This window comes from Denticeps clupeoides, chromosome 19 (assembly GCF_900700375.1).
Source record: "Denticeps clupeoides chromosome 19, fDenClu1.1, whole genome shotgun sequence".
Lineage (NCBI taxonomy): Eukaryota > Metazoa > Chordata > Actinopteri > Clupeiformes > Denticipitidae > Denticeps > Denticeps clupeoides.
Window position 1 is genome coordinate 12,723,022 of NC_041725.1, and position 22,723 is coordinate 12,745,744.

The 22,723-nt window shown below is 42.1% G+C and overlaps 2 protein-coding genes across 5 annotated transcripts; one reads left to right on the top strand and one right to left on the bottom strand.

Annotated features, from left to right (window-relative positions):
- Positions 1–1,098: 1,098 nt before the first annotated feature.
- pcsk7 (proprotein convertase subtilisin/kexin type 7) lies at positions 1,099–15,045 on the top strand. The gene is made up of 16 exons (XM_028961780.1): positions 1,099–1,242; positions 1,770–2,254; positions 2,368–2,502; positions 3,465–3,630; positions 3,865–3,955; positions 4,089–4,143; positions 5,156–5,294; positions 5,746–5,846; positions 7,779–7,946; positions 8,108–8,212; positions 8,751–8,853; positions 11,897–12,053; positions 12,555–12,649; positions 12,750–12,843; positions 12,933–13,050; positions 13,150–15,045. The coding sequence occupies exons 2-16, from the start codon at positions 1,820–1,822 to the stop codon at positions 13,372–13,374; spliced, it is 2,187 nt and encodes a 728-aa protein (XP_028817613.1). The 5' UTR covers positions 1,099–1,242; positions 1,770–1,819; the 3' UTR covers positions 13,375–15,045.
- Positions 14,735–19,102, bottom strand: tagln (transgelin). 4 transcript variants are annotated; one of them, XM_028961783.1, is made up of 6 exons: positions 18,923–19,102; positions 17,682–17,724; positions 16,478–16,666; positions 16,099–16,270; positions 15,672–15,774; positions 14,735–15,279 (listed from the first exon to the last, which is right to left on the bottom strand). In XM_028961783.1, the coding sequence occupies exons 2-6, from the start codon at positions 17,691–17,693 to the stop codon at positions 15,135–15,137; spliced, it is 621 nt and encodes a 206-aa protein (XP_028817616.1). In that variant the 5' UTR covers positions 17,694–17,724; positions 18,923–19,102; the 3' UTR covers positions 14,735–15,134. The 4 variants fall into 4 exon arrangements, with proteins under 4 accessions (XP_028817616.1, XP_028817615.1, XP_028817618.1 ...); XM_028961782.1 differs by having other exon boundaries at positions 16,478–16,669; XM_028961785.1 differs by lacking the exon at positions 17,682–17,724 and having other exon boundaries at positions 18,923–19,101.
- Positions 19,103–22,723: the final 3,621 nt, after the last annotated feature.

The following is a 22,723-nucleotide window of genomic DNA, read 5'->3' on the forward strand; positions in this document are numbered from 1 at the left end:
TGTGACAATTCACAAGTTTTAAAGTGTGTTGCATGAACTCAGTTTTGTCCACCAGCACCTTAAAAAAGATGAAGAACGTGTGAAGAGCGGTCAATGTGAAAGTGAAGTGATTGTGGTACACTTTAGCACAGCACGCGTCATTTAAACCCATCACCTTAGTGAGCAGTAAGCAGCCATGACAGGCGCCTGGGGAGCAGTGTGTGGGGGCCTTGCTCAGTGGCACCTCAGTTCATGATTTGAACCGTCAACCTTCCGATTACGGATCTGCTTCCATACCCACTAGGCCACCACTGCCCAAAGCATTATTACGATCATTGAGTATCAACCAGAAGACCCAGTTTCAAACCCCACTTTGCGTACCTGACACTTAACACTGAGTGTCTCCAGAGGGAATGTCCCTGTAACTACAGATTGTAATAAATGTGTGATAAATGCCATGAATGTAAATATGATATTACCACATACCTGATAGTCTTGCTTGAGATCTTGCTTCTGTTTGTGGAGTAACTTCATTAGTCCAACGGATTCATAGTTTTCGAGCTGTTCTTTGGAATCCGGCCGGAGAAAAAAAAACTTATTGGTGGGATGGAAAAATGCAGCATGCAATAATGTGGTTGTGAATCATACCAGCATACACATTGCTTTTTGATTAGGAAGCCTTAAGTAAAATAAAGCCAAATAAAACCAATACCATGTGTGATTTCTGGTCTTCGTTCATGTTAGTCAGGGGTCTGGAAGTGATGGCAACAACATTGTTATATCCAACATACTCGAGCTTAATCAGTTTGTGCTTTGAACTGAGAATTAATTTTGGAAACAGCGGGAATGCTGCTGAGCTTTAAATTAATGAATCCCGTGGAATGTTCCGGAAAGGCGCCGCAGCAGGGGGTCGAGCGCGCGCACGAAGGGCGAAACAACGGGGTTCGACACCGCAAGAAGCTGAATTCGGCCGTAGCCAGTCGTACGTTTTATTCCTCTCGGCCCGATTTTATTCCTCACCCCCCGACTCCGCGGTCCGGGCGCGGAGAGAACCGCAGAAAAGTCACCTGCGGCGCGACAAAGCGACGAGAGCGCGCGCCCTCTGGCGCACGCGCGCGGTAACGGGCGCGCGCGTGGCGGAAATGACGACACGCGCCGCCCGTTGCGGAAGTTTTCGCCTCCTGTTGTTGAGACGGGAGCTTCGCGACGAACGCGGCCAAATTCCTTTATGGTACACGGCGAGGTCCTCAAGTCGAATAAGAGGTAGGTGGGTGGCAGACACCTGAACGTTAGGTACGCATGAAGAAAGCGTGTGTTTCAAGCCTCTATTAGGCAGGGACAGCGCAAGCTAGTGCTACATTGCTAATGTCAGTGACATCAAAACACATGCAGCCTGCTTATCTGTCAGACGGCTTTTACGCCCTGTGTGCTATTATGTGAGCTTGACGTACCAGCTGATATATGATATTAAATAATAGTGCGTCAGATCCCATTTTTTTACGTCAGATGTGCGGTGGGTAACAACCCGGCATGAGTTTATATTTTAATTAGTGATTACAAACCCGTTTTGGTTTCGTATTTGATTGTAGCAAATCAACTTTCTGTAGTTAAATAACTATCAGTTTATTTTGATAGAAGGATAAGCATTTTATTAGTGTCCACAAATTTTACAGTTGTTAATTAGCTGAATGTGTTATAAAAATACCTGCCATAGTTATTTCAAAGGTGGTGTTTGATAATAGATCTTGTCTTGAAGCTCATTTTATTTTATGTCCTTTGGTTCCCATCAGGCTACAGTGCTAATGTGGAGGAATCACGTTGACATCCCAACCTTCTTGCCATGGCATCACCCCATTCTCCCTCGTTCTTGTTTTGTATCACTCCTTTCCTACTCATGACAGTGCACCCAATGTGGACATCACCTCCCTCTACTTCCGCTTCCCCTCCTCCTACCGCTTCCACTTGTGGCCCCGGCCAGTCATGGGCAGTACGGCTACACCCTCACTACAGTGAGGAAGGACATTCACTGGACGAGCTGGCTCGCCGTGTTGCGGAAGATGCTGGCCTACAGAGCCATGGGCAAATTGGGCAGCTTCAAGGACATTACCTGCTTTGCCAGGACTCTGAAGATGCTTCTGCTGGAGATGCCAGAGCAGCTGGGAAAAGTTTGTCTTCTCATCCATTTGTGGCCTGGCATTCACAAGAGCTTATTCTCAGCAGGTCAAAGAGAGGCATGGCCTTCAATGATCCCAGATATCCCAAACAGTGGCATCTAGTGAGTGAGAGTGTTGCTTTTTGACTTCAAAACTTATTTTGTCCATTTGATTGAATCTGCACTTGAATGCTTGTGTTTTATATTTGGTACTCATCCAACCCTCTCGTTTGTAGCACAATGAGCTCAGAGCAGGCATGGACATCAATGTAACTGGAGTATGGGAGCGGAACATCACTGGCTCGGGTGTCACAGTGGTGGTGGTGGACGATGGTGTTCAGCACACCCTGGAGGACATTCAGCCGAATTATGTAAGTGTGAGACATTTGTGTATTTATGGTTCTTTAATAACGTGTACTTTTATATTCATTGGACACCTTTCTTTACATTTCTACATACTTAGAATATACTTATAGTATCTCACAAAAGTGTGTACACACCCTCACATTTGTGCAAATATTTTATTATGTGTTTTCTTGGGACAACACTCACTAAATTTAGCACACAACCATTAACCACTAAACCGCTGGCAAAAAAAGTGAGTACAACCCAAAGGAAAAATGTCAAATTTGTGCCCAATTAGTCATTTTCCCTCGCCGGTGTTCCCTGGACTGTGACAGGTTAGTGTCACAAGGTCTAAGGTGTGAATGTGGAGCAGGCGTGTTGAACAGCCTGACAGAGCTCAGACTGTACATCGCACACTGCATCAAATTAGCTCTCATCCCAGAAGGAAGCTTCTTATAAAGATGATTCACAACAAACCGTTTCAGGGTGGTGCGGATCCCATGTTTGGAACCACTACTGTAGTGAATGCCACGCTTTTGAGAGAAAATAATGGTGGTTAAAATAAAATATTGACACTTTGAGCAGAATTTGTACATTTTCGGTTTAGGGCTGTACTCGTTTGTGATTCCAGCGATTTCCACATTAAAGGCTGTGTGTTTAGTTATTTTAAGGGGACCGCAAATTTACTTTGTTGTACAAAATGTACGCTGACTACTTTTACATTGTATTGGTGTCATGTATTCAGTGTTGTCCCAAGGAAAGATATAATAAAATATTTTGTGAGGGCTGTACTCACTTTTGTGATATACTGTAAGTGTGTAAATATCTTTTTTGTAAATATCTCAAGATATGACATCAGCACAATGTAAAGTAGACAGTGTTCAACTTGTATAACAGTGTTCATTTGCTGTCCTCTCAAAATAACTAAACACACGGCCATTAATGTGTAACCCACTGGCATGTAATGTAAATTTGCTTTCTTTCGCAGAGCCCAGAGGGCAGTTATGACCTGAACTCTAATGACCCTGACCCGATGCCACACCCGGATGCCCAGAGTGGCAACCACCATGGCACACGATGTGCTGGGGAAATCGCGGCAGTCTCCAACAATAGTTTCTGTGCTGTGGGAGTTGCTTATGGCAGCAGAGTTGCAGGTATTTGGGCTGCACTGAAATTGTTGCTCTGTGACATGAAAATTAACCAGGTAAAAAAAAAAAAGGAGATGTAAAAAAATGTCAATACCAATCACTGAGACAGAACAATTATTTCTTCTCATAATACTATCATATTTTGTTGTAATTTTATGCAATGTGCAGTTAAATGTGTAATGCTTAGCAAATAAGTGCAGATTAAGCGTGCTAATTCAGATCCCCTCCCGTTTGCCCAAGGCATCAGGGTTCTAGATGGACCTCTTACAGACAGTATGGAAGCAGTGGCATTCAACAAGCACTATCAGGTCAACGATGTGTACAGTTGCAGGTGACACCACTTTTTCTTCTAAACCTTTTATTATTTAACCCGATTATTATTTATTATGTAATTAGTTTATTAATTTTTTTTTCTTTATTATTAACTTTTTTCTTTGGGGTGTATTTTATTTCTTTCTATGTAGTTGGGGTCCTGACGATGATGGACAGACTGTTGATGGGCCACATCCTCTTGGAAAGGTTGACATACATACATATATACAAATACATATATACAAATTCATAACTGGCCACCCATCCTAATCTCTGCATCACTCAAGCAAGCAAGGTGCAACAGTTGCTTCTGCTATTTCAAGTACAAAAATGTTAGCGTGGCTTTCTTCAGCAGGAAAATATGCCAAGATAGTCATTTCAGAACGGCACAGGTCCCCTGTTCTTTGCTTCTGTTCCAACAGAGGGCAGTGTCATACTAAACCTGCCTAGATTGGAAAAAAAAAAGACCATAATCTACTCTCTTTTCCCATCTGTTCATTATATGTTTATTAATTGTGCTTTATATCTATGCTCTTGAATGCAATACTTGGCACACTTGTTCTGTTTTGTTCTTTGTGGTAGTGGCCTAGCGGTTAACACTCACCTATGAACCAGAAGACCCAGGTTCAAATCCCACTTACTACCATTGTGTCCCTGAGCAAGACACTTAACCCTAAATTGCTCCAGGGGGACTGTCCCTGTAACTACTGATTGTAAGTCGCTCTGCATAAGGGCGTCTGATAAATGCTGTAAATGTAAATGTAGAAACTTTCTCAGAAGGTCCTCATTGTGTAGCATGTCAAGCTTGACTAAATGCGTTGTTGCTGTGTGTCCCAGGATGTTACGTATTCCCAAAGAAACAGCACAGATCGATTGACTTCTTATAAAATTTTGGTTTTCTTCTTGCTCCAACCTTTAACAGTCTTGGCACAAATGATGGAAACTGTGGAAGGGCCATTACCGTTTCTGGCTGCTCGTCTCAGTGGTCTAATAAAGTGGACTGTACTAGCTGCTGTGCCCAATTTAGTGCAACAGACACACTTTAGACCCATTGGGGAATTATATTCAGCTTTTTCTCTTACATATTTTTTTCACAATCTGCTTTGTTCTTTATTTATCCCCCCTTTCCCCCACATACACATTTTGTTTCTAAGATTGTAGTGGCATTGTGATCAAGATGTGGTCTAAACTTTAAAAAAAAAACTTTGTGTTTCTGCAGGCTGCACTGCAACATGGAGTGATCGCCGGCAGGAGGGGCTTTGGCAGCGTTTTTGTTGTTGCCAGCGGCAACGGGGGCCGATTTAATGACAACTGCAACTATGATGGCTATGCTAATTCTATCTATACTGTTACTATAGGTGAGAGAACTGTCCTGCTTCATAGGTCTCTGTGTAGATCTACCTCAGACTATGTTCTGTTGGCACTGATTTGAGTTTGGCAGTATTGTGTGTTTCTGGGTAATATTTTTGGTCTGCCAGAAGCATGCAGCAGAGCTGAACAGTGATATGGTATGGTGGTTTTTTGCGACATATGCGTGTATATGTTGTACTGTGTTTATCCTTGAGTATATTCTTGAACTCTGAGCCAGGTTGGAAATTTAAGGTTGAAAAGTGATGTCATGTCCTGTGTTTATTCTTGCTGAATTGATTTATGTTTACTCCAATCCTTGTATTTACATACACTGTGCCACTGCTTCAGGTGATTTATTGTTGTTTGAAAGTCTTTCAGATTATTTTTTTTGGGTGGGAGAGGTATAAAATGTGCAGTGCACTTCATTAACTCCTTTCTATACGTTTTTTCTATTTTTAGGAGCTGTGGATGAGAACGGGAGGATGCCCTTCTATGCAGAGGAGTGTGCTTCCATGCTGGCAGTGACCTTCAGCAGTGGAGGAAAACAGATGCGTAGCATTGTGAGTCTCTGCAACCTATCAAACTGGTGCTTGCTTCTCAAACATGCACGACTATCATAACAGCAGCCAGACATTATATAGCAGACATTTGACCGGTTTTCCGGTCTCAAGACATCATTAATGTAAATGTGGCATAACATATTACAATACAAAAATATATACAAATGATTTAATCACATGCCACGATCGCTCCCCTTTCATACTCCGACAGAAATACACATATTTCAGAAGCCAACCGTGGTTAGAGTGAACCCCAAGGAACACATGCTGGTCTGTGTTTGCGCCTGTTGCTCTGCCATCTCCTTGGTGACATGATTTTGTAAAGTGAAGTCAGCTTTGCGCATAGACCTCAATTGTGGGTTCAGGCACTGCACCTCGCCAAACCCTCAGCTCGCCTCGTCGAGTGGTTATGTGGGATCAGGCTCTTCTACATTAGGGGAGCGATCCAGCTGCCTTGCTTGTGTCCTGACACGGAGGCCTGCTCAGCGCTCGCAGATTGTGTCCTTTGCAACTCAAGTAGTGTCACAGGTTTCTCAATTTGGGTAAACAGAAATGAAGAAAGTTGAGAAGATTATTGCTTTTGAAGTTTGCTTTTGAAATCTTCAAATGGGAGTTTGTCAGGAGACTCTCCAAAGAACAGTAGTTATCTGAACTTCAAAGCTAACAGACAGTACTGCAAATGTGGAAAGAGAAAGTTGTGTTTGATTTGTTTTATCCCTGGACAAATTAAGGATATTAAGGATGAAAGATCAGGCTACTTGAATGTTCTCTGGTGAGCAGCAGGGACACTAAATGGATGTAATTTCGAGGCAAAATAAGACCACAAGCCTTATTCTGGCTAAGTGAATGCAGATGCATGAATACTAAACAATGGTCTTTGTTAAGTGTGTTAGCTAAATAGCCTCTGGTACCAGTACATGCACTCCATCTTTGTAGCATTTTGTGCCCTGCTCCGCCAAATGCAACTCTGACTCCAACAAGGCCCTCCCCTCTGCTTCAGCACAGATTGGGTTCTGATTCAGACAAAGAAAAATAGACCAATAAACCAGACAGTAGTAAAGAAAATAGAACAGCATTACATCATCGTTATCATCATTAACATAATGTTTATTTGGACATATGGGCTAGTAAAGCATCACAATATGGGTTTGTGACGGAACATTTTGTGAAAATTGTGCTTTTAGGAAAGGATTTATTTTAGATAAATATACTGCTGCTAAATAATTTAATTTATTTGAATCCCGCTGTTGTTGATATACAAAGGAGGTTTGATATATAACCAACGAGCAATTTATTTTGAAAGATTGAGTATAAAGTGCATCCAGAAAGTATTCACTTTTTCAACATTATATATGTCAGACTTATTTCAAATAGGATTAAATTCATTTTTTTCAGCAGAATTCTACACACAACACTCCATAATGTGAAAAAAGTTAACTTGCGTACTTGGCAGATTTATAAAAAAAAAAACTGGATGCACTGTACCTTTCTCTTTGCTTATTACCTATGATACATCCATACAAAACATAAACAGGAATTTGAGGTTATTGGAAGTAAAAATGAACATAAAGAATGAACTAGAGCAGCCTATAGGACTATATGAGAGTTTTTGTATAAGGAAAATCTGAAGAATGGAGCCCTTATTCTCAGCCTTCTCCTCTCCAACAAAGTTGGTGTTTGTGCAGCATTTATTCATGGACCCCTTTCTCTTCTTTCCTTTCTGTTTTGTTGTCCCTCTCACTCTCCTGGTGACTCCCTAGTGATGTTCCTCATGTCTGTTTAAAACTCTGCTCCTTTTAACTTTTGGCTGCTTTTCCATGCCGCCTCTTAGTTCTTCGTAGTAAAAGAGTGAAAAAGGAAGGAGACATGTCTGTTTAACCGGTTTCATTTTATCTTGTTTTTTGAGACATGAATGAGTGTATTTATTCACAGGTGACATCAGACTGGTCGCTGCAGCAGGGCACTGGATGTACCGATGGGCACACAGGCACATCTGCAGCTGCACCACTGGCTGCTGGCATGGTAGCCCTCATGCTGCAAGTGCGGCCATGTCTCACCTGGCGAGATGTGCAGCATATAATCACCTACACAGCCACTCAGGTACAGGACATTCACAGTAATTCACACTTTTTAACATATAATTGCCCCTGTAGAACGCTCTTTGGGTTTGTTTTCCCATTGAAGGGTCTCAGTTGTACATGTGGACTTTGTATAATGGTAGTTGCTTTTGTTTTTGTCTCTGTTGGGATGCTTGTGTGCAGTATGACACACATGCTGACTGGCGGACCAATGGAGCCGGGTTCCACCACAGCCATCAGCATGGTTTTGGCTTGCTTAACGCCTGGAGGCTGGTCAATGCTGCAAAGGTATCCCAGCATGCACTTACATTTACGGCATTTGGCAGACGCCCTTATCCAGAGCGACTTACAACATTACCATCAAGTTACCATCGATGAAGAGATCAATTCCAGTTCACTAGGACCCCAACTATGAATACAATCAGTTGTAGATTCTGTACACAAGTTCAACAATAAGAAAGTTACAAGTTAATCTAAATATTCTTTAAAGAGGAAGGTCGTGAGCTGTTGTTTGAAAATAGCACTTTCATCACCGCATGTTATCATGCGTAATGATGCACAACCATACTCACAGTTACATTTTGTTTGGGTTCAGTTGTGCTACACATACAATACCAGTGTAGTTGACACTAGCTGATGACCCTTGTTCCAGATTGATTACTGCTGATTTACCACTGATACTGCTAAAAATCCTGAACACGTTAACTGTGGTGCGTTTTCCCACATCCTATTTATTAACTAATGTCTGAACTAATGGGTTTAGCTTGGACCAGCTCAGTCTGGTCGAAGCAACTCTGTGTGGTTAAAAATGCCTGTGGTTTGGCAGGTGTGGGTCTCTGTCCCCTTTCTGGTCTCCTACCAAAGTCCTTTGATGAAAAAGGAGAAGATGATCCGTGCCTACCCTGAAAAACTCATACTCACCTGGAATGGTGAGTTTTGTTCATTTTGTGTGATTCAGGGACATGTCTGAGTGGTCCAATCTAGAATTACAGCAGGACCCACTCATTCAGATTACTTTTATCACTAATTGTATTTAATTAAAATTGTGTTTTAACATGCTAACATGAGTAATGATAATAGAGTACAGCAAGAATGTAGAATTTATTCACACATGCCTGCATCTGTATTTGAGATATACTAAAATCTACAGCAGAAACTGAAATTGTTACTGACTGTAGTAAAAGTAGCAAATTAGCATATTGATTATGACAAATTACAGATTTTAAAATGTCACTTACTCAAACAATGAGTTTCGCAAGCATCGGGAAAAAAAAAAAGGATTTAGCTTTTCAGTCAGTGTAAAGAACTGGATGGTGGAAGTAGGCAATTAATACTTACACACACACACACACACACACACACACACATACATACATACGTACATACATACACATACAAGAATCATAACAGCTAAGCACAGTAGCCAGCCATCAGATATCCTTGTAATTGAACATGGAGAAAAACATGGCTAATGTTTTTCCTCACTGGTCCTTTTTTAAATAGCAGCGACGACCCTGGGGAATATCCAGAGTCTGAACTATTTTGGAGTCTCTAGACGTCTGTTATCTCCAGCTTTAAACAGTGAAATGCAAGCTTGGGCCCTGGAGGACGTGTAGGGTTAAGTGGCCGAGTGCTGTGAGCTAGCTGTGTATATATGCTGGGACTGCAAAAGAAAAGCAGAGAGAAATGTTGGAGGGAGTGGGGAAAGAAGACGAATGGAGGGAGCTTCCCAAGCATATCAACCATCTGTCCTTATTAGGCTGTGCTTGGTGTGCTTGTGTGTGCATGTGTGTGTTTTCCACTGCATGGAGAATAATATCTCTCTCTCTTTCTCTCTGTGTCTCTCTGTTAAGTTCTACTCTTTATTTGAGCAGGTCCAGATCTCACCACAAACACACACACACACACACACACACACACACACACACACACACACACACCCCGTCTGCTTGGGGTTCAGTTAACAAGCTTAGGAAGTGTTTTGGTGTGTTTTTAAGTTATGACTGCTCCGAACGACTTTTTCTGCTTCGTGAACTTGTGTAAAGCAGTATTGTAATTATGTTTGCCTCAAGCATAATAATAATAATAATTTGCAACATCATTAGTGAATGCAGACAGGAATGCACAAACATTTTATCGAGACTAGCAGAGATAAGGGGGAATGGTATTGGAAAGAAAAACAGATGTTAATGTTAGAAAAAGGTTAAACATGCATTTAACATGAAGTAGCACTGAGAAAGCAAACCAGCCAGGCTCAATTTTACTCAAAAGTAGACTTATCTGTATGCTTTGGCAGCCTCATGTGTCTGTGTGTGTCATGGCGAATCCATAAACCAGAAATGTAGCATCTTTAAAATCTGAAGGATCACCAACATTTTATGAGTGTCATATAAATGAGTTTAAAACCCTAAGAATAAGAAAGGAGGCCAAGATATTGCAGATAATCTCAGGCGTTACAGACATTCCTTTGCATTTCAATTTATTCTGAATCTGCTAGGGGAGGGATTTTGCAGCAATTTTACTTGCATTATTAGCTGTCTATTGTCCCATCTGTTCACTGCCATTTTGTTCCTATATTTAACAGCTTTTGGTGTAGACATGGAATAATATTATATTCCATGCATCCTCATTATTTCAGACATGATTAGCATCCTTTTGGCCAATATAAGCAAATGTTTAATATTGTTTGGACTTGTCAGTGATTAAAAAAAGGCCCTTAAAAGACAAAAAATTGCCTATCAGCATCTGGTGCAAATTGTTTGGCATAATACAACCCATTCTGCAGCCAAAACACCAGAAAACGGTTAAAATAAACCTAAATAAGGTTGTGAAAGTAAATAGTGGCTATTAAATGCCATAGAATGTCACAACTAGCACCTAATTAAACTAATTCTGAAATGAACAAATTCTGACTGGAAGCAGATGATGAATGAATCAGCTGAGCTGGGCACATATTAGGAAATACCTTCTCTATATTTTATAATGTTTTATTTGGTTATTAATCTTTCACTCTGAAAGATTTACACATTGTAGTTCAACCCAGTAATGCCATTTTGAAAACAGCAAAGAGCAGGCAGGGAGGGAGAGGTTCATCTGAGGTTTTCATCTTGCAAAGTGATAGATAGATAAAATTCTTACCATTTCAATTTCTTCTGTGAGTCTTTCATCTGACTGAATTAGCAAATTGCTGTGATCATATATTTCATAGTCTGTTGTAGCCTTTGTGTTATTTCTTATTGTGTAGTGTTGCTCAAGTGTGTGTGTTATTAGTCAGTTCTTTAGATCTTCAATTATTTATGAGCAAACCAAAAAATCCACTGAAAAGACCTGAAATTTTCTCATTCAATATGAACATTTTCAAATGTTCAATCCAACCATGTCTGCCTCTTCTGTTTCACTCTCCCCACCCCTCCTGCAGTCCTTGGGGAAGGCTTTTGCCCTATTTGGTTCTGTAGTGTGGGGGAGCCTTGGCAAACAGCGGGTGAGGAAATTCCAGGGATTCACAGTGCGCTTGTGTAGGAATTTCAGGATGACAGAAAGTGAGAGTTGAGGGGACATTTAATTTGTGTTTGTGTGTGTGTGTGTGTGCGTGAGTTGTGTATCAGAGGTCAGAATTTTGATAATGTGGGCTGCAGTTGGACAGATGTTGTTGACCCAGGTATAAGGTGGTTAACTCATTCTTATACAATCTTTAAATTTCTGTATAATAATAAACATTTAATTAATGGCATTTATGGATTACAACCAGTAGTAACAGGGACAGTCAGGGACACAGTGGTGGTAAGTGGGGTTTGAACCTAGGACTTTGTGGTGTTCTGGTTCATAGTCCACATAGTCTAGGCCACTACCACCATTGCTAAGGCAGGTTTATTTTTATACTAAAGTTATTGTAAAGCCCTTCTTGTTTTTGGTTTTAAAAATCAAGTACCGGTAATATGACATCAGCACCCACAAATTTCATTTTGCTTACAGTTACAGATGCAGACCTGAAGAAATCAGGCATGAAGACACTGGAGCATGTCACAGTTACCGTGACTATGAGCCACCCTCGTCGTGGCAATGTAGAAATAGAGCTGGTGTGTCCCAGCGGGATGAGTTCACTAATTGGTGCACGCAGAGCTCTGGATACGTGAGTGTTTCATGATGCTTAAATTGTTAATAAAAAATATACGGGTATGCAGATGACAATGAAAATTGCTGCTTTTTGTCCACATTTGCGTCCACGTTTGTCCTTGTAGATGTGCTGTCTTCCAGGATATTTTGTCCCTATCAACAGAGCGCACGTCACTGAGTGGCTGATGAGAATTTAAATGATCTAAATCATATCATGTGGCCTTCACTAACCAGATCTCAAACCGGCTCTACACTGAATGAGGACATTTGGGGACTGATAACTTAGACAGCACAACTATCATCAAAATGGCAAATGAGGGAATATAATTTCTTTTTAAATGACTGGAAGAGAGACTGTTCTGCTGGTTCAAGGTGGACCAAAACTTTACTAACACAGTGTGCAGTTGTTTTTCCTGTGTTGCTCATCTGTATGTGTAAATGAATCTTAGGTGTTTCTGTTCAAGTATGACTGTATTGGGGGGAGTTTTCTGTTGAAGTACGTATTCCTTTCACACAGAGATCCATCAGGATATGCTGAGTGGACCTTCTCCACAGTGCGGTGTTGGGGGGAGCGGGCCGAAGGAGAGTACAGCTTGCTGTTGACAGATCACAGTAAGACAGTTGGACCCATCTTTGGATGTCTTTCCGCGTGTATCATCAATACCATTCTTTCATACTGTGCACATGACTAATACTGAGATTTTGTCCATAGGGGAGCCAGCATTCTCCCTGGGCACCCTGAACAACTGGAAACTCACGTTGTATGGTTCCTCGATGTCCTTTGAGGAAGTTAAACTGAGACAGAAGTGAGAGGACTGAAACCTTGCCAGGATTCATTGTGTGTGTCATTGTTTGTGCCTTTGTTTTGGTTATTTGATTCTTGTTCATTTGATAGAACTGTTGAGGAGGCAATGGGTGGCCACTATCTAGACAGCAATTTCTCCCTGCCCTGCCCACCTGGTTTGGACTTGGCCCCAGAAACTCTTAGCCCTCTGACCTCTAATAGCCTCAAGGTACATCGGGAATAACTTAAATATTAGTAGACTAATGCTGACAGTCTTATTTACAACTCAGTGCTTAAGGTTAATTTATCTAATTGTCTTTCTTTGCAGTCTCTGCTGCTACTTGGTTGTTTTGCTCTCTTCTGGTCGCTGTATTACACCCTGGAGGTGGCCCTGGCCCACCTTGACCTGCGGGAAATGTTGTGCTGGACACAGAGCAGGACACGAGGGGGCTTCCAGGCAGTGAATCTGGAAGAGGGACCTGATCTGGACATCCAACCAGTGCAGAACGTCGATGCAAAAGTGCCCCTCGTAGTGGCTGATGATGCCACGTAGCACCCAAAGGGAACCGCCTGAGACCACCTGCCTTCTGTATATCTTTTATCTTCAATCACATTTTTCCTCTGAAACTTTAACTTCATCTGGGTGATACTTGAGTCAGAGGTGAAGAAGATGCTCCACTGTGCTATGGACAAAAGCTCAGCCCCCTGGGGCATTTCAGGCAAGGGATACTAGGGGGAGATCTAGTATGGTTTACGTTTTTCCCTACTTCAGGTTTGAGGGTTTTTTTTTAATCCTTTACAAAATGTGGTACAAACTACAATGACCTCACTGTATGATTAGGTCGGGGTGTTTTATCTGTTTTGAATTGGACTTGAAATGCACTAGAGCAGGGGTAGGCAATCATGGTCATCAAGTAACAACACCCCGCAGGGGTTAATTTCAACTATGGACGACTCACCTAGTTCAACAGCTTAACCAACAGCAAATAACTAGACGTGATAACATGTGGACAATCTGCTGAATTTTGGCAGGTCATCTGTGCCTAGCATTGCCTACTCTTGCACTATATGGTTTCTTTTAAGTGCTGTGTATTTGTACAAAGGTGTGTGTGTGTGTGTGAGAGTGTGTTTAAAATACGTGGGCATAAAGAACTATAATAATAGCCTTTTACAGAGTATTATATTTTTATTAAATTATCTACTTTTTGCTATTTTAGAAAGGTGTTTTTTTGGCTGTATCTCAGCTGAGCATGTGAACAGTATGGGATAACTGGAGCCTTTCAGTTGGGAAAAGTGTGCAATCCATTCTCTTGGCACTTGACCTTCATTTGGTGCCAATGTTCGGAGGTTGAGGGAACATTCTGTTTATAATCAAATTATATAACACGACCGGTAAAATGTGGTTTCTTTGCATTTGTACTGGGATATGTACTTTGTGTGAAACAGGCTGCACTATTCTTTTTACTGAGGTGAGGTGGACCTGGAGCAGAAACCCAAAGACTGGACCAGGCAGCTGGTCTGATTGAGCCTAATAAAGATGAGTCTGCTGGACCGTATTGATCATTTTGCTTTGTTATTATTTACTTTACCCTGTTCGTTCACAGGAGCCATATAATGTTGCTTAGTTATTTGAATTGCTGATCTTAATTACCTTGGAAGTGTTTGTGGATTCTGTTTTTTGAGGGCTGGATGATATGGCATGAAAATGATAGAATTTGACCATCATTCATACTAACATAAGAAGGGTGGAGCCAGTGGGGTTTCACTGCATTTAATGGACTTTACAGGAGCATAATGTTGTTACAGACAGTTTATAATGTTAGTCTTACGTGCTTTGGTATTATTAATCATTTGCAAATTTGTGTCATTTACACTGCATTTTTTTGTACACACAGGAAAACTGAGGCAAGCAGTTCAAGTTAGATTTCACTGTTTAATTAGACAAAACAATGAAAACAATATAAGCTTATTTCGGGGTGAACTGGATTGTCATGACAAAAAACAACCTTAATATGCCACAAAGTTCCAAAAATGTAGAGTTCCCATTGCACTTTCAATTTTAAAAAATCATCTACATAAATTTTATTAGTCTTGTTATATTGTCTGGTTTCTATTGATGCAAAGGCATTGCCTCAGTTTGGTGTGTAAATAACTGATAAAGAACATAGCATTGTGTTGAATGGACATGTTTTTTCCTTTATTAAAGGATTTGGAGTGCTTCCCAGCTGCTGTGAGGGACGATTGCGGGTACGGTAGTTTTCTGTGTTTTTTTTTTTTATTATTATTTTGGAAGACCCTGGGGAGCTGCTGGGTTCAGCTCATGATCTGCCTGGGTCTTCCATACCCCGTCATTCCAGACTGAGTTGCCCCTTTATTGGAACCCATCTGCAGACCGATGACATTCTTCCCCTCTTTCATTTGGTCATCAGAGAAGTCTCTGCGATTCTCTTGGGCTTTTCTGTACAAAGACAGAATATAAAAACGTTAGTCATCCAATTGTGATTGTGGACAGTTGCTGCCTGACTGACCTGGAGCACAAGAATCAGAGGCATCTAATCACAAGAGTATATGTGAGCGGTGAACTACCTTTCAAGCTAATTAATATGAAGTTCTTGCATTCACATTTACAGCATTTATCAGATGCCCTTATCCAGAGCGACTTACAATCAGTAGTTACAGGGACAGTTCTCCTGGAGACACTCAGGGTGTTGCTCAGTGTCTTGCTCACTTACTACAATGGTAGTTAGTGACTTGGTGGTCACCTGGTTCATAGGTGAGTGTGTTAACCCACTAGGCTACTGCCACAAGTTCTTCTGGTGTAAATCTGGGTTGTGTAAGTTACTGACTTACTTGAAGAACCAGTTGGGGTCCCCAGAGTAGGTGCCATCATTCTTGGTGACTGCAATGCTGCCCAAAGCCACCAGTGTCCTTTGCACTGCAGCCAGGTCTTTTCCTGTCACCAAATGAAGACTGATTAAACAAGGCCTTCAAGGTCCTCTGCTCTACAAGAAACTTGTAATTGTGGGAATGCGAACAAGTTGAATGTATGGCAACGCAGTCGTGAGAAGGTTGTCATGCTACTCATGCTAGCCAAGCATAGTGTGGTGTGTTTTCCCAAAGGAATCCTGCAAATTTAACAGAAATCATTTAATTGCGTAGTCAAAATTTCCAGTTCCATTACATTTTAGAAGTCCCTTCTTGCTTCAAATCTATGTAAGCTTGCTTTTTACAGTGCAACAAATTGCAGTTACGTCACAAATGGTTAAGAGCTCCTTGCCTTCCCAAAGGTCCACAGTCTGGAACATGTCGGTTTTGGTGACACCATAGGCCTCTGCAGCATTGAGGAACTGTGACACCTGCTCCATCTGTTTGAAGGCCATCCCTGAACTTTGAATTTTCTTTATGGGCTTTTCTCCATTGTGCAGGGTGTTGATGAGCTCACTTAGGACCTGGGCAACAACGAATAACAAGAAATGAGAGAAAATGAACAAATTTAGAACAATGTTTTAAACAAAGCACCGATTGTCTTGTTGTTTGGTTGGCTGTTATGATAATGGAAAAAGATGAGGCATTCAATTTTCTGGTCACAGATGGGTGGCCATCATAGAAAATAATGACCATAATAACTGTGGTCAGCTTCTCTCCGGTCAACTCACACATCCATCCTTCAGCCAGGTCTGGAAACCCAGTTTGCCTGGCTCAGGCCTGCCTACTCCAGCCCCGCACTGGGCCACAATCCACTGCACAAGACGTTCCTCCAGCTCAGGGTCGTACTTCCGGTCAATCTTCCCCTGCACTTCGCGGCTCAGTCCGTAGGATGGACCTTTGTTGGCCATGCCTGGATTCTGCTATGTAAACAGAAATTACAGGAGATGAGTGGAAACGGGAATGTTCTACATATTCTTTGAGATGAAGTGATGGTGTGCCTCATGATTGTGTGGTATTTAATGTGGCACTTTAATGGACAGATCAGTTTCGCTGTTGGTTTACAATGCTGATATGGTTGATAATAACATAATATTGAGCTATTGAGCCATTTGCCGAGTTTTACAAATTAAGTGGATTCGGGAAACCACACTGTAATCAGCTGCAACTATTTTATTGTTGAGCCTTGGCACCAGTTTCTTAAAGGAAGAGCTTTACAGAAGCCAACCAGCTAATGAAAGTTGTTTTAACCATAATCAATGGTCTTCGCTGTCATAATAAATTCGTAATGACATGTTTATTACTCATAATTACGTAGAATTTTTTATTTGGCTAGTATCAGTGTATCCTTTAATGTCTATATTGCTTCTTTCTGTATGTTATCAACACATTTGTTACATTACATATGATGAATATTATTAATCCAGGTCAGTTCAAATAGAATTTTTACAAATGTGTCATTTTCTTGTGACATGTTTGTTGTTACCTTTGCTGTTCCCCCAAAAACCTTCCTGTGAAAATTGCCCAGTCATACAGACTTCAGCTTGCGCATTTTCAGAAAAGGGTGGATTACCAGGACACACATTCACACGCATACTCTCCCAATTCCTGTTGTTCCCAATCAGCCACACACAACATGCGCATAAAAGCCGTGTATTTGTGTGCTGAGTTGCGTCTGCGGCCATTTTCGCAGAACAGAGACATTGCCATCCCCAAGTGTACAGCAGTTGAGCGCATTTGCCATCTTTTGCCATAATCTTGAATTTTTCTAATGGCAGATACAAGCCCAAGTGCTGTCCAGCGGGAGCTCTCAAGGCTGCACATCGCTGCACAGTCACACGTTCACTCTTCTTCACACACTCACATCACAGGCAAACACACTGCAGAACCGCCAAGAGCAAAGCCCAAAAACAAACATCAGGCAGCACATTTCACCTGTTGCGCCATCTTGATGTCAGGACACCACGATTCTCTGGGCCTGGAGGTCAAAGGTCAGAATTTTCCAGTCAGACAACAGTGTCTGTCTGCTGCTGTTCTATCTTTCGGGGTGTCCTCCAGGTAGCAGGAGCACATTTGCCGTCTTACATATTTCAATTATCCTCATTCTTGATCTTGTTCTGTTGCTTTCACCCAATTATAAATCTCTCATCCTTACCAGAATATCCGCAGATCTTCCTCTGCCCCTTCCTGTTATCCATGCCAGTCTGTGCAAGGATTCCTACCCCCTTCATTCACTGTCATTTTTTCCTTTCCCTCATCCGGAGCAGCACAGATGCAGCTTTTGTGTGAACTTAAGAACAGCTGCTGTGTTACAGCATGATCATGCCACTGAGACCCTAATATCTCTGCTGCGGGAGACCTTGGGTTGCCAGGCAGTTGCTCCAGCAGTGGGTTAGCGCATTACTGGATGATAATGAGACACAAATGTGTCCTCTGAGGGCCATTCTCAGGTCGGTCTGGGTCAGACAGGGGTGCTGTTCCTAAGGATGCATGGTCGTCTAGTCAACCGGTGTAAAATGATACACCACACACAGACTGCCACAAAAGTGATCAAACAGTTACCCTGTCCAGTTCATTCCAATTGTCATGGCAACAGACTACTGTTTGCGTTTGGATGCTTATTGCCAAAAAGGTTCTGGACTGGGGTGACTGCAACAGAACAGGAACGCTGAGAGCTTTATCTCCCCCTGCTGCCCAAGTGACAGTCAGCTACTGCTGCTCAGTTTTGCTGCATTCTCCCCACGCTGTTCTCTGTTATCAGATATTTAAGCACTGATGTCCATAACAGATTACTCCCCACAGTGTATAATTCAGATCCACAGGTCCTTGTTAATGGCATTGATGGATGTGCCGGAGCACAAAGTTGTTCCGTTTTACAGCCGAGCAACTGCAACATCGACCGAAGTGGACTTCTTAACATCTGAACTATTTTAATGAGACCGGCACTACCTTAGCAACAAGGTTACAGTCATGAATGAGGACCATGAGAACATCAGAGTCTACACTACCTATCTTATATGCTGTGCGACCACTTTTATCTGAACAGGTCCCACATATAGAGTCAACGACGGTGTAGAACGTATCAGGCAAACATTTTTTCCATTCACATTTTCATCTAAGTGGGAAAACACATCTACACCACAGAGCGAGTCTGATTGAAAAAGAGAAATACTCACTGTCTGAAAAGATGATAGCAAAGACTCTGTCCTCTGAGTGGTCACTGGTGGCTCTGGAGATGTGTGTATTTATGTGTGTCTGTGTGTGTGTGTGTCCGGATGTATGTGTTTTATGTACTGCAGAAAGACACTCCTGAAAAGTGCCAGCTGAGAAAAGGGTGAGCCGAAATGACTTCACCATCACGGAGAAAGGGGCGGAGCAAAGGAGGGATAGAAAAGGAAACTACGGCCTTAAAAGGGCATGAAGTTCTGTCTAATAAGGCCTCTCCCCAGCTGTCTGCCGGCCCTGTCTTTTTCATTTTTTTCTGTCCTCTTTTTTTTTTTTTCCCCTTATTTGGGGAAGAGGCCTGAATGTAAAGGGTAGTCCAGCCAAAAAGTGTTGACTTGGTCAGTGATGAATTCTCCAAATACCACACCAGAGCACTCCATCCAAAACAAGAGGGGACAGAGGGTAAATAGTAAAATAGATATATATTCAGATAGACAGAAGGACAGACAGACAGACAGATAGCAGAGAGAATAAACAGGCTTCATGGTAATTACCTGAGTAATTCAAGAAATAAACAGAGGATTGCAAGAGGATGATGTCCTCAGAAGGGGAGGAGGACCGGGAGCAATCAGAGATGAATAAACGATGACAGTAGAAGCTGCTGCAAGACCTTTTATGTCCACAAAGTTGCAGTGAGAGCTATGAGAATTTGTGGGTGTGTGTGTTTATGTGCGATAGAGAGCAATAGGGTGTGTAAGCATACCTTGCTGCCAAACACCAATTCCTTCGACATCATCCACCTCAGTATCGCCCCTTATACGTACGTTTCAGACTATTCTTTTTCCTTTTAATCACTGTAAATCATCTGTCTTTCAGTCTTTTACTTCCTGCCCTCCTTCTGCAATCGTTACATCAGGGTATCATTCATTTCCTTTTTAATACCTATGCCACATATCCTGAAATGTAGCGACTATAATATTTAATTCTTAATTATATTAAATTCAAGTTTGGCACAGCATCACGAGAGAATATTCCCAACAGTGAACACGTAAGACTGGCCTTTAATCAAATCAGTGTCATCTGCTAAACTATGAGTTATTGAATTTGCATATTTTAATGTCTGAAAGGTTTAATGTGACCGTTTTTATTTCCTTATTGTTTTATTCAGAATTATATTTGTCCTCAACGATTTATTCATCTGCAAATTTCACAGTGATAATGTGTATGCGGACAGAAGATTCTAGAGGTGGCTGAAGGACAGGACACTTTCAGCCCCCTCATTTTAGGTGTGTGTATATAAATGTCACGTGTGCAGGTGAAATAATTCCTTCGGTTCACAATAAGTTATGACGTGCTCTGACGGGACAAGCGTGTTGAACTGACAGATGCCGTCACCCCGACACGTGGCATGATGTCATCCAGGAAGTGTAGAATACTCTACTATACATTACTGTACTGGGTTTACAGGCGGGCGCTGTTTCGTTGATTTGATCAGGTACAAGTTCGCAACGCACTCGTTTTCATTTCGTTCCAAGCGACGGCCTTTGCGTCTCTCGTTTGCACATTCATAGAAAAAGTGGTCTCCGTTTGTACACGAATGTATAACGCGATAACACGCGCCACGAATCTGCCAAAAGTAACGCGTTACTTTCTGACAATATATATATTTATACTTGACGCGTTGCTTCCATTCACATAACACGGACCACAAATTACCAACCAGAAATAACACGGAGAAAATAATCTAAAATGCGACAAATGCATCGAAACAGCGCCCCCAGGGTCACAAGATACGACGGTCACAGAATATGGTGCAGCACCTGACGCCGCGAGATGTGCGGTCAGGTGACCCGCCGTTAACCAATCAGCGCTTGTTGCGAAGCCGCGTGGTCGAGGTCGGGGAAGCGCGCTGAACTCGAACCCCGCACACTTCTTTTTTATTCATCCGAGCGTCGTGTGCGATTTCGGCCACGTATATCGCCGTGCGCTGCGACGACGAGTGTAATACGAGCGTAGCAGGATCGTAACGGCGCCTGTTTGGGTTTTTATTTTCCGATTGTTGCGGTGGCGGTTGGCTGGAGGAGGCCGCAGAAATGCCGGCTAACGTGGAAATAAAGGCGTCTGTGCGCGACGTGATGCAGCTGAAGCTCCGCGCAGAGGAGCTCAGCGGCTCGGAGGGCACCGTGGTCCGACAGCGGGACACGTTTTTCGGCGTGCAGAAGGGCCGCCTGAAAGTCCGGGACTTCATGGTGAGACGTGGCCCGGTGCTGCTGTGACAAGTCCAGTTTACATGTGACGCGGATTGCTTTCATAGTCCATCTCATTGGCAGAGCGTGTGTTAAATTTCACCTTTTGAAATAAAACGTCAGACACTTATTATGAGTTCACTGTTCTTTCTGATGTCAAAATCAGGAGCTGACGTTGGGACAATTCTATTATTATCAAAGTAAAATAGTAGTCAACTCCTTTTCTAAATGCTGTGCATATGATGATCTTGCATGAGCCAGAGCAACCTTGACAAGTGTTTAGAGCTTCTTGTATCTCATTGTTTAAGCGACCCCGTTATCAGAAGGTTGCCGGTTCGAATCCCGAACCGCCAAGGTGCCACTGAGCAAAGCACTATCCTCACACACTGCTCCCCGGGCGCCTGACATGGCTGCACACTGCTCACCAAGGGTGATGGTTAAAAGCAGACGACACATTTTGTTGTTTCACAATGACAATTGTTTCACTTTCTTCCTCTTCTTCAAAAGACCGCTTCTCTCTTTCAGGATGGAAGTGGACAGCTCATATTTTATGAAAGACCAGATTTCGATGGTCCAAAGCTGTCAAATTACTCCATCTCGCCGACAAACGACCCGGAGGGACTGACCGTGAGTAGCCCCGACAGACCCAGCTGGGCCATCTCTGTTCAATAAATAGACTTGTCAGAACACAGTTATTTAAATAGTCCATTTTCATCTTACTGGTTTAAACAAGGATTACGTTGTTTAAAAATCTGAGTAGACGTCATACTGTAAAGAACAATGAATTTCTGACTTGGCACAGAAAGTTCTCTCTGATGCCTTGGGATTGGTGGGCCAAGTGAAGAAGGAACGGCGTCTCTACATGGTGGGCCAGACAAGAGTGCATGTGGACACTGTGGAGGGTCTGGGAGACTTCATGGAGCTGGAGGTATGCACACATGAACATGAGTGATAAAATCTACAGTGCTGGCTTCATCTGTAAGGAATCTTTTTTTTTTTTTTTTTTTTTTAGGTTGTAATGAAGGAAAACCAGAGCACAGAGGAGGGTGTGGCCATAGCACACAAACTCATGCAGGATTTGGGAGTCAACGATGGAGACTTAATCGAAGGGGCATACATGGATCTCCTGCTGATTAAACGGAAATGCCACAATGGGCACATATGAACTGTCTTTTTGTTCAATATTTAAAAACTTTTTGTGACAGTCACAAATGAAGAAGCATGACTGTGTGTCCTCATTCTTTCTACATAAATGGTAACTAATTAACTGTGTCACAAAGCTTTGAACAGTGATTTTTGTCTGTGAAATGTCCTTGTTCTGCAAACTAATTTTTGGGCTGACTTTGTTTTCATTTTAATGTCATGTATCCTCAGTGATTGTCATATTAGCGTATTAATGTAAATCGTTGTGACACGTCTACAATAACTCGGTTAATGGAGTTAAGGTAAAAAATAACACAAAATTCACATTCTGTTATTGCAGTAAAGCTAGATAAATTACAGAATTCTGTTTTTATTCATTTTCCTGCAGTTCCATGCCTAAATGGCTGTTAGACCAGTAGAACC

Coding starts and splice junctions, on each gene's coding strand:
- tagln (XM_028961782.1), bottom strand. Junction 15,775..16,098: donor GACTGTGGACCTTTGGGAAG/GCAAGGAGCTCT, acceptor ATTTGGTGACAG/GAAAAGACCTGGCTGCAGTG. Junction 15,280..15,671: donor GACCCCAACTGGTTCTTCAA/GTAAGTCAGTAA, acceptor GTCTTTGTACAG/AAAAGCCCAAGAGAATCGCA.
- pcsk7 (XM_028961780.1), top strand. CDS start 1,820: ATGGCATCACCCCATTCTCCCTCGTTCTTGTTTTGTATCACTCCTTTC. Junction 8,213..8,750: donor GGCTGGTCAATGCTGCAAAG/GTATCCCAGCAT, acceptor GTGGTTTGGCAG/GTGTGGGTCTCTGTCCCCTT. Junction 13,051..13,149: donor TGACCTCTAATAGCCTCAAG/GTACATCGGGAA, acceptor CTTTCTTTGCAG/TCTCTGCTGCTACTTGGTTG.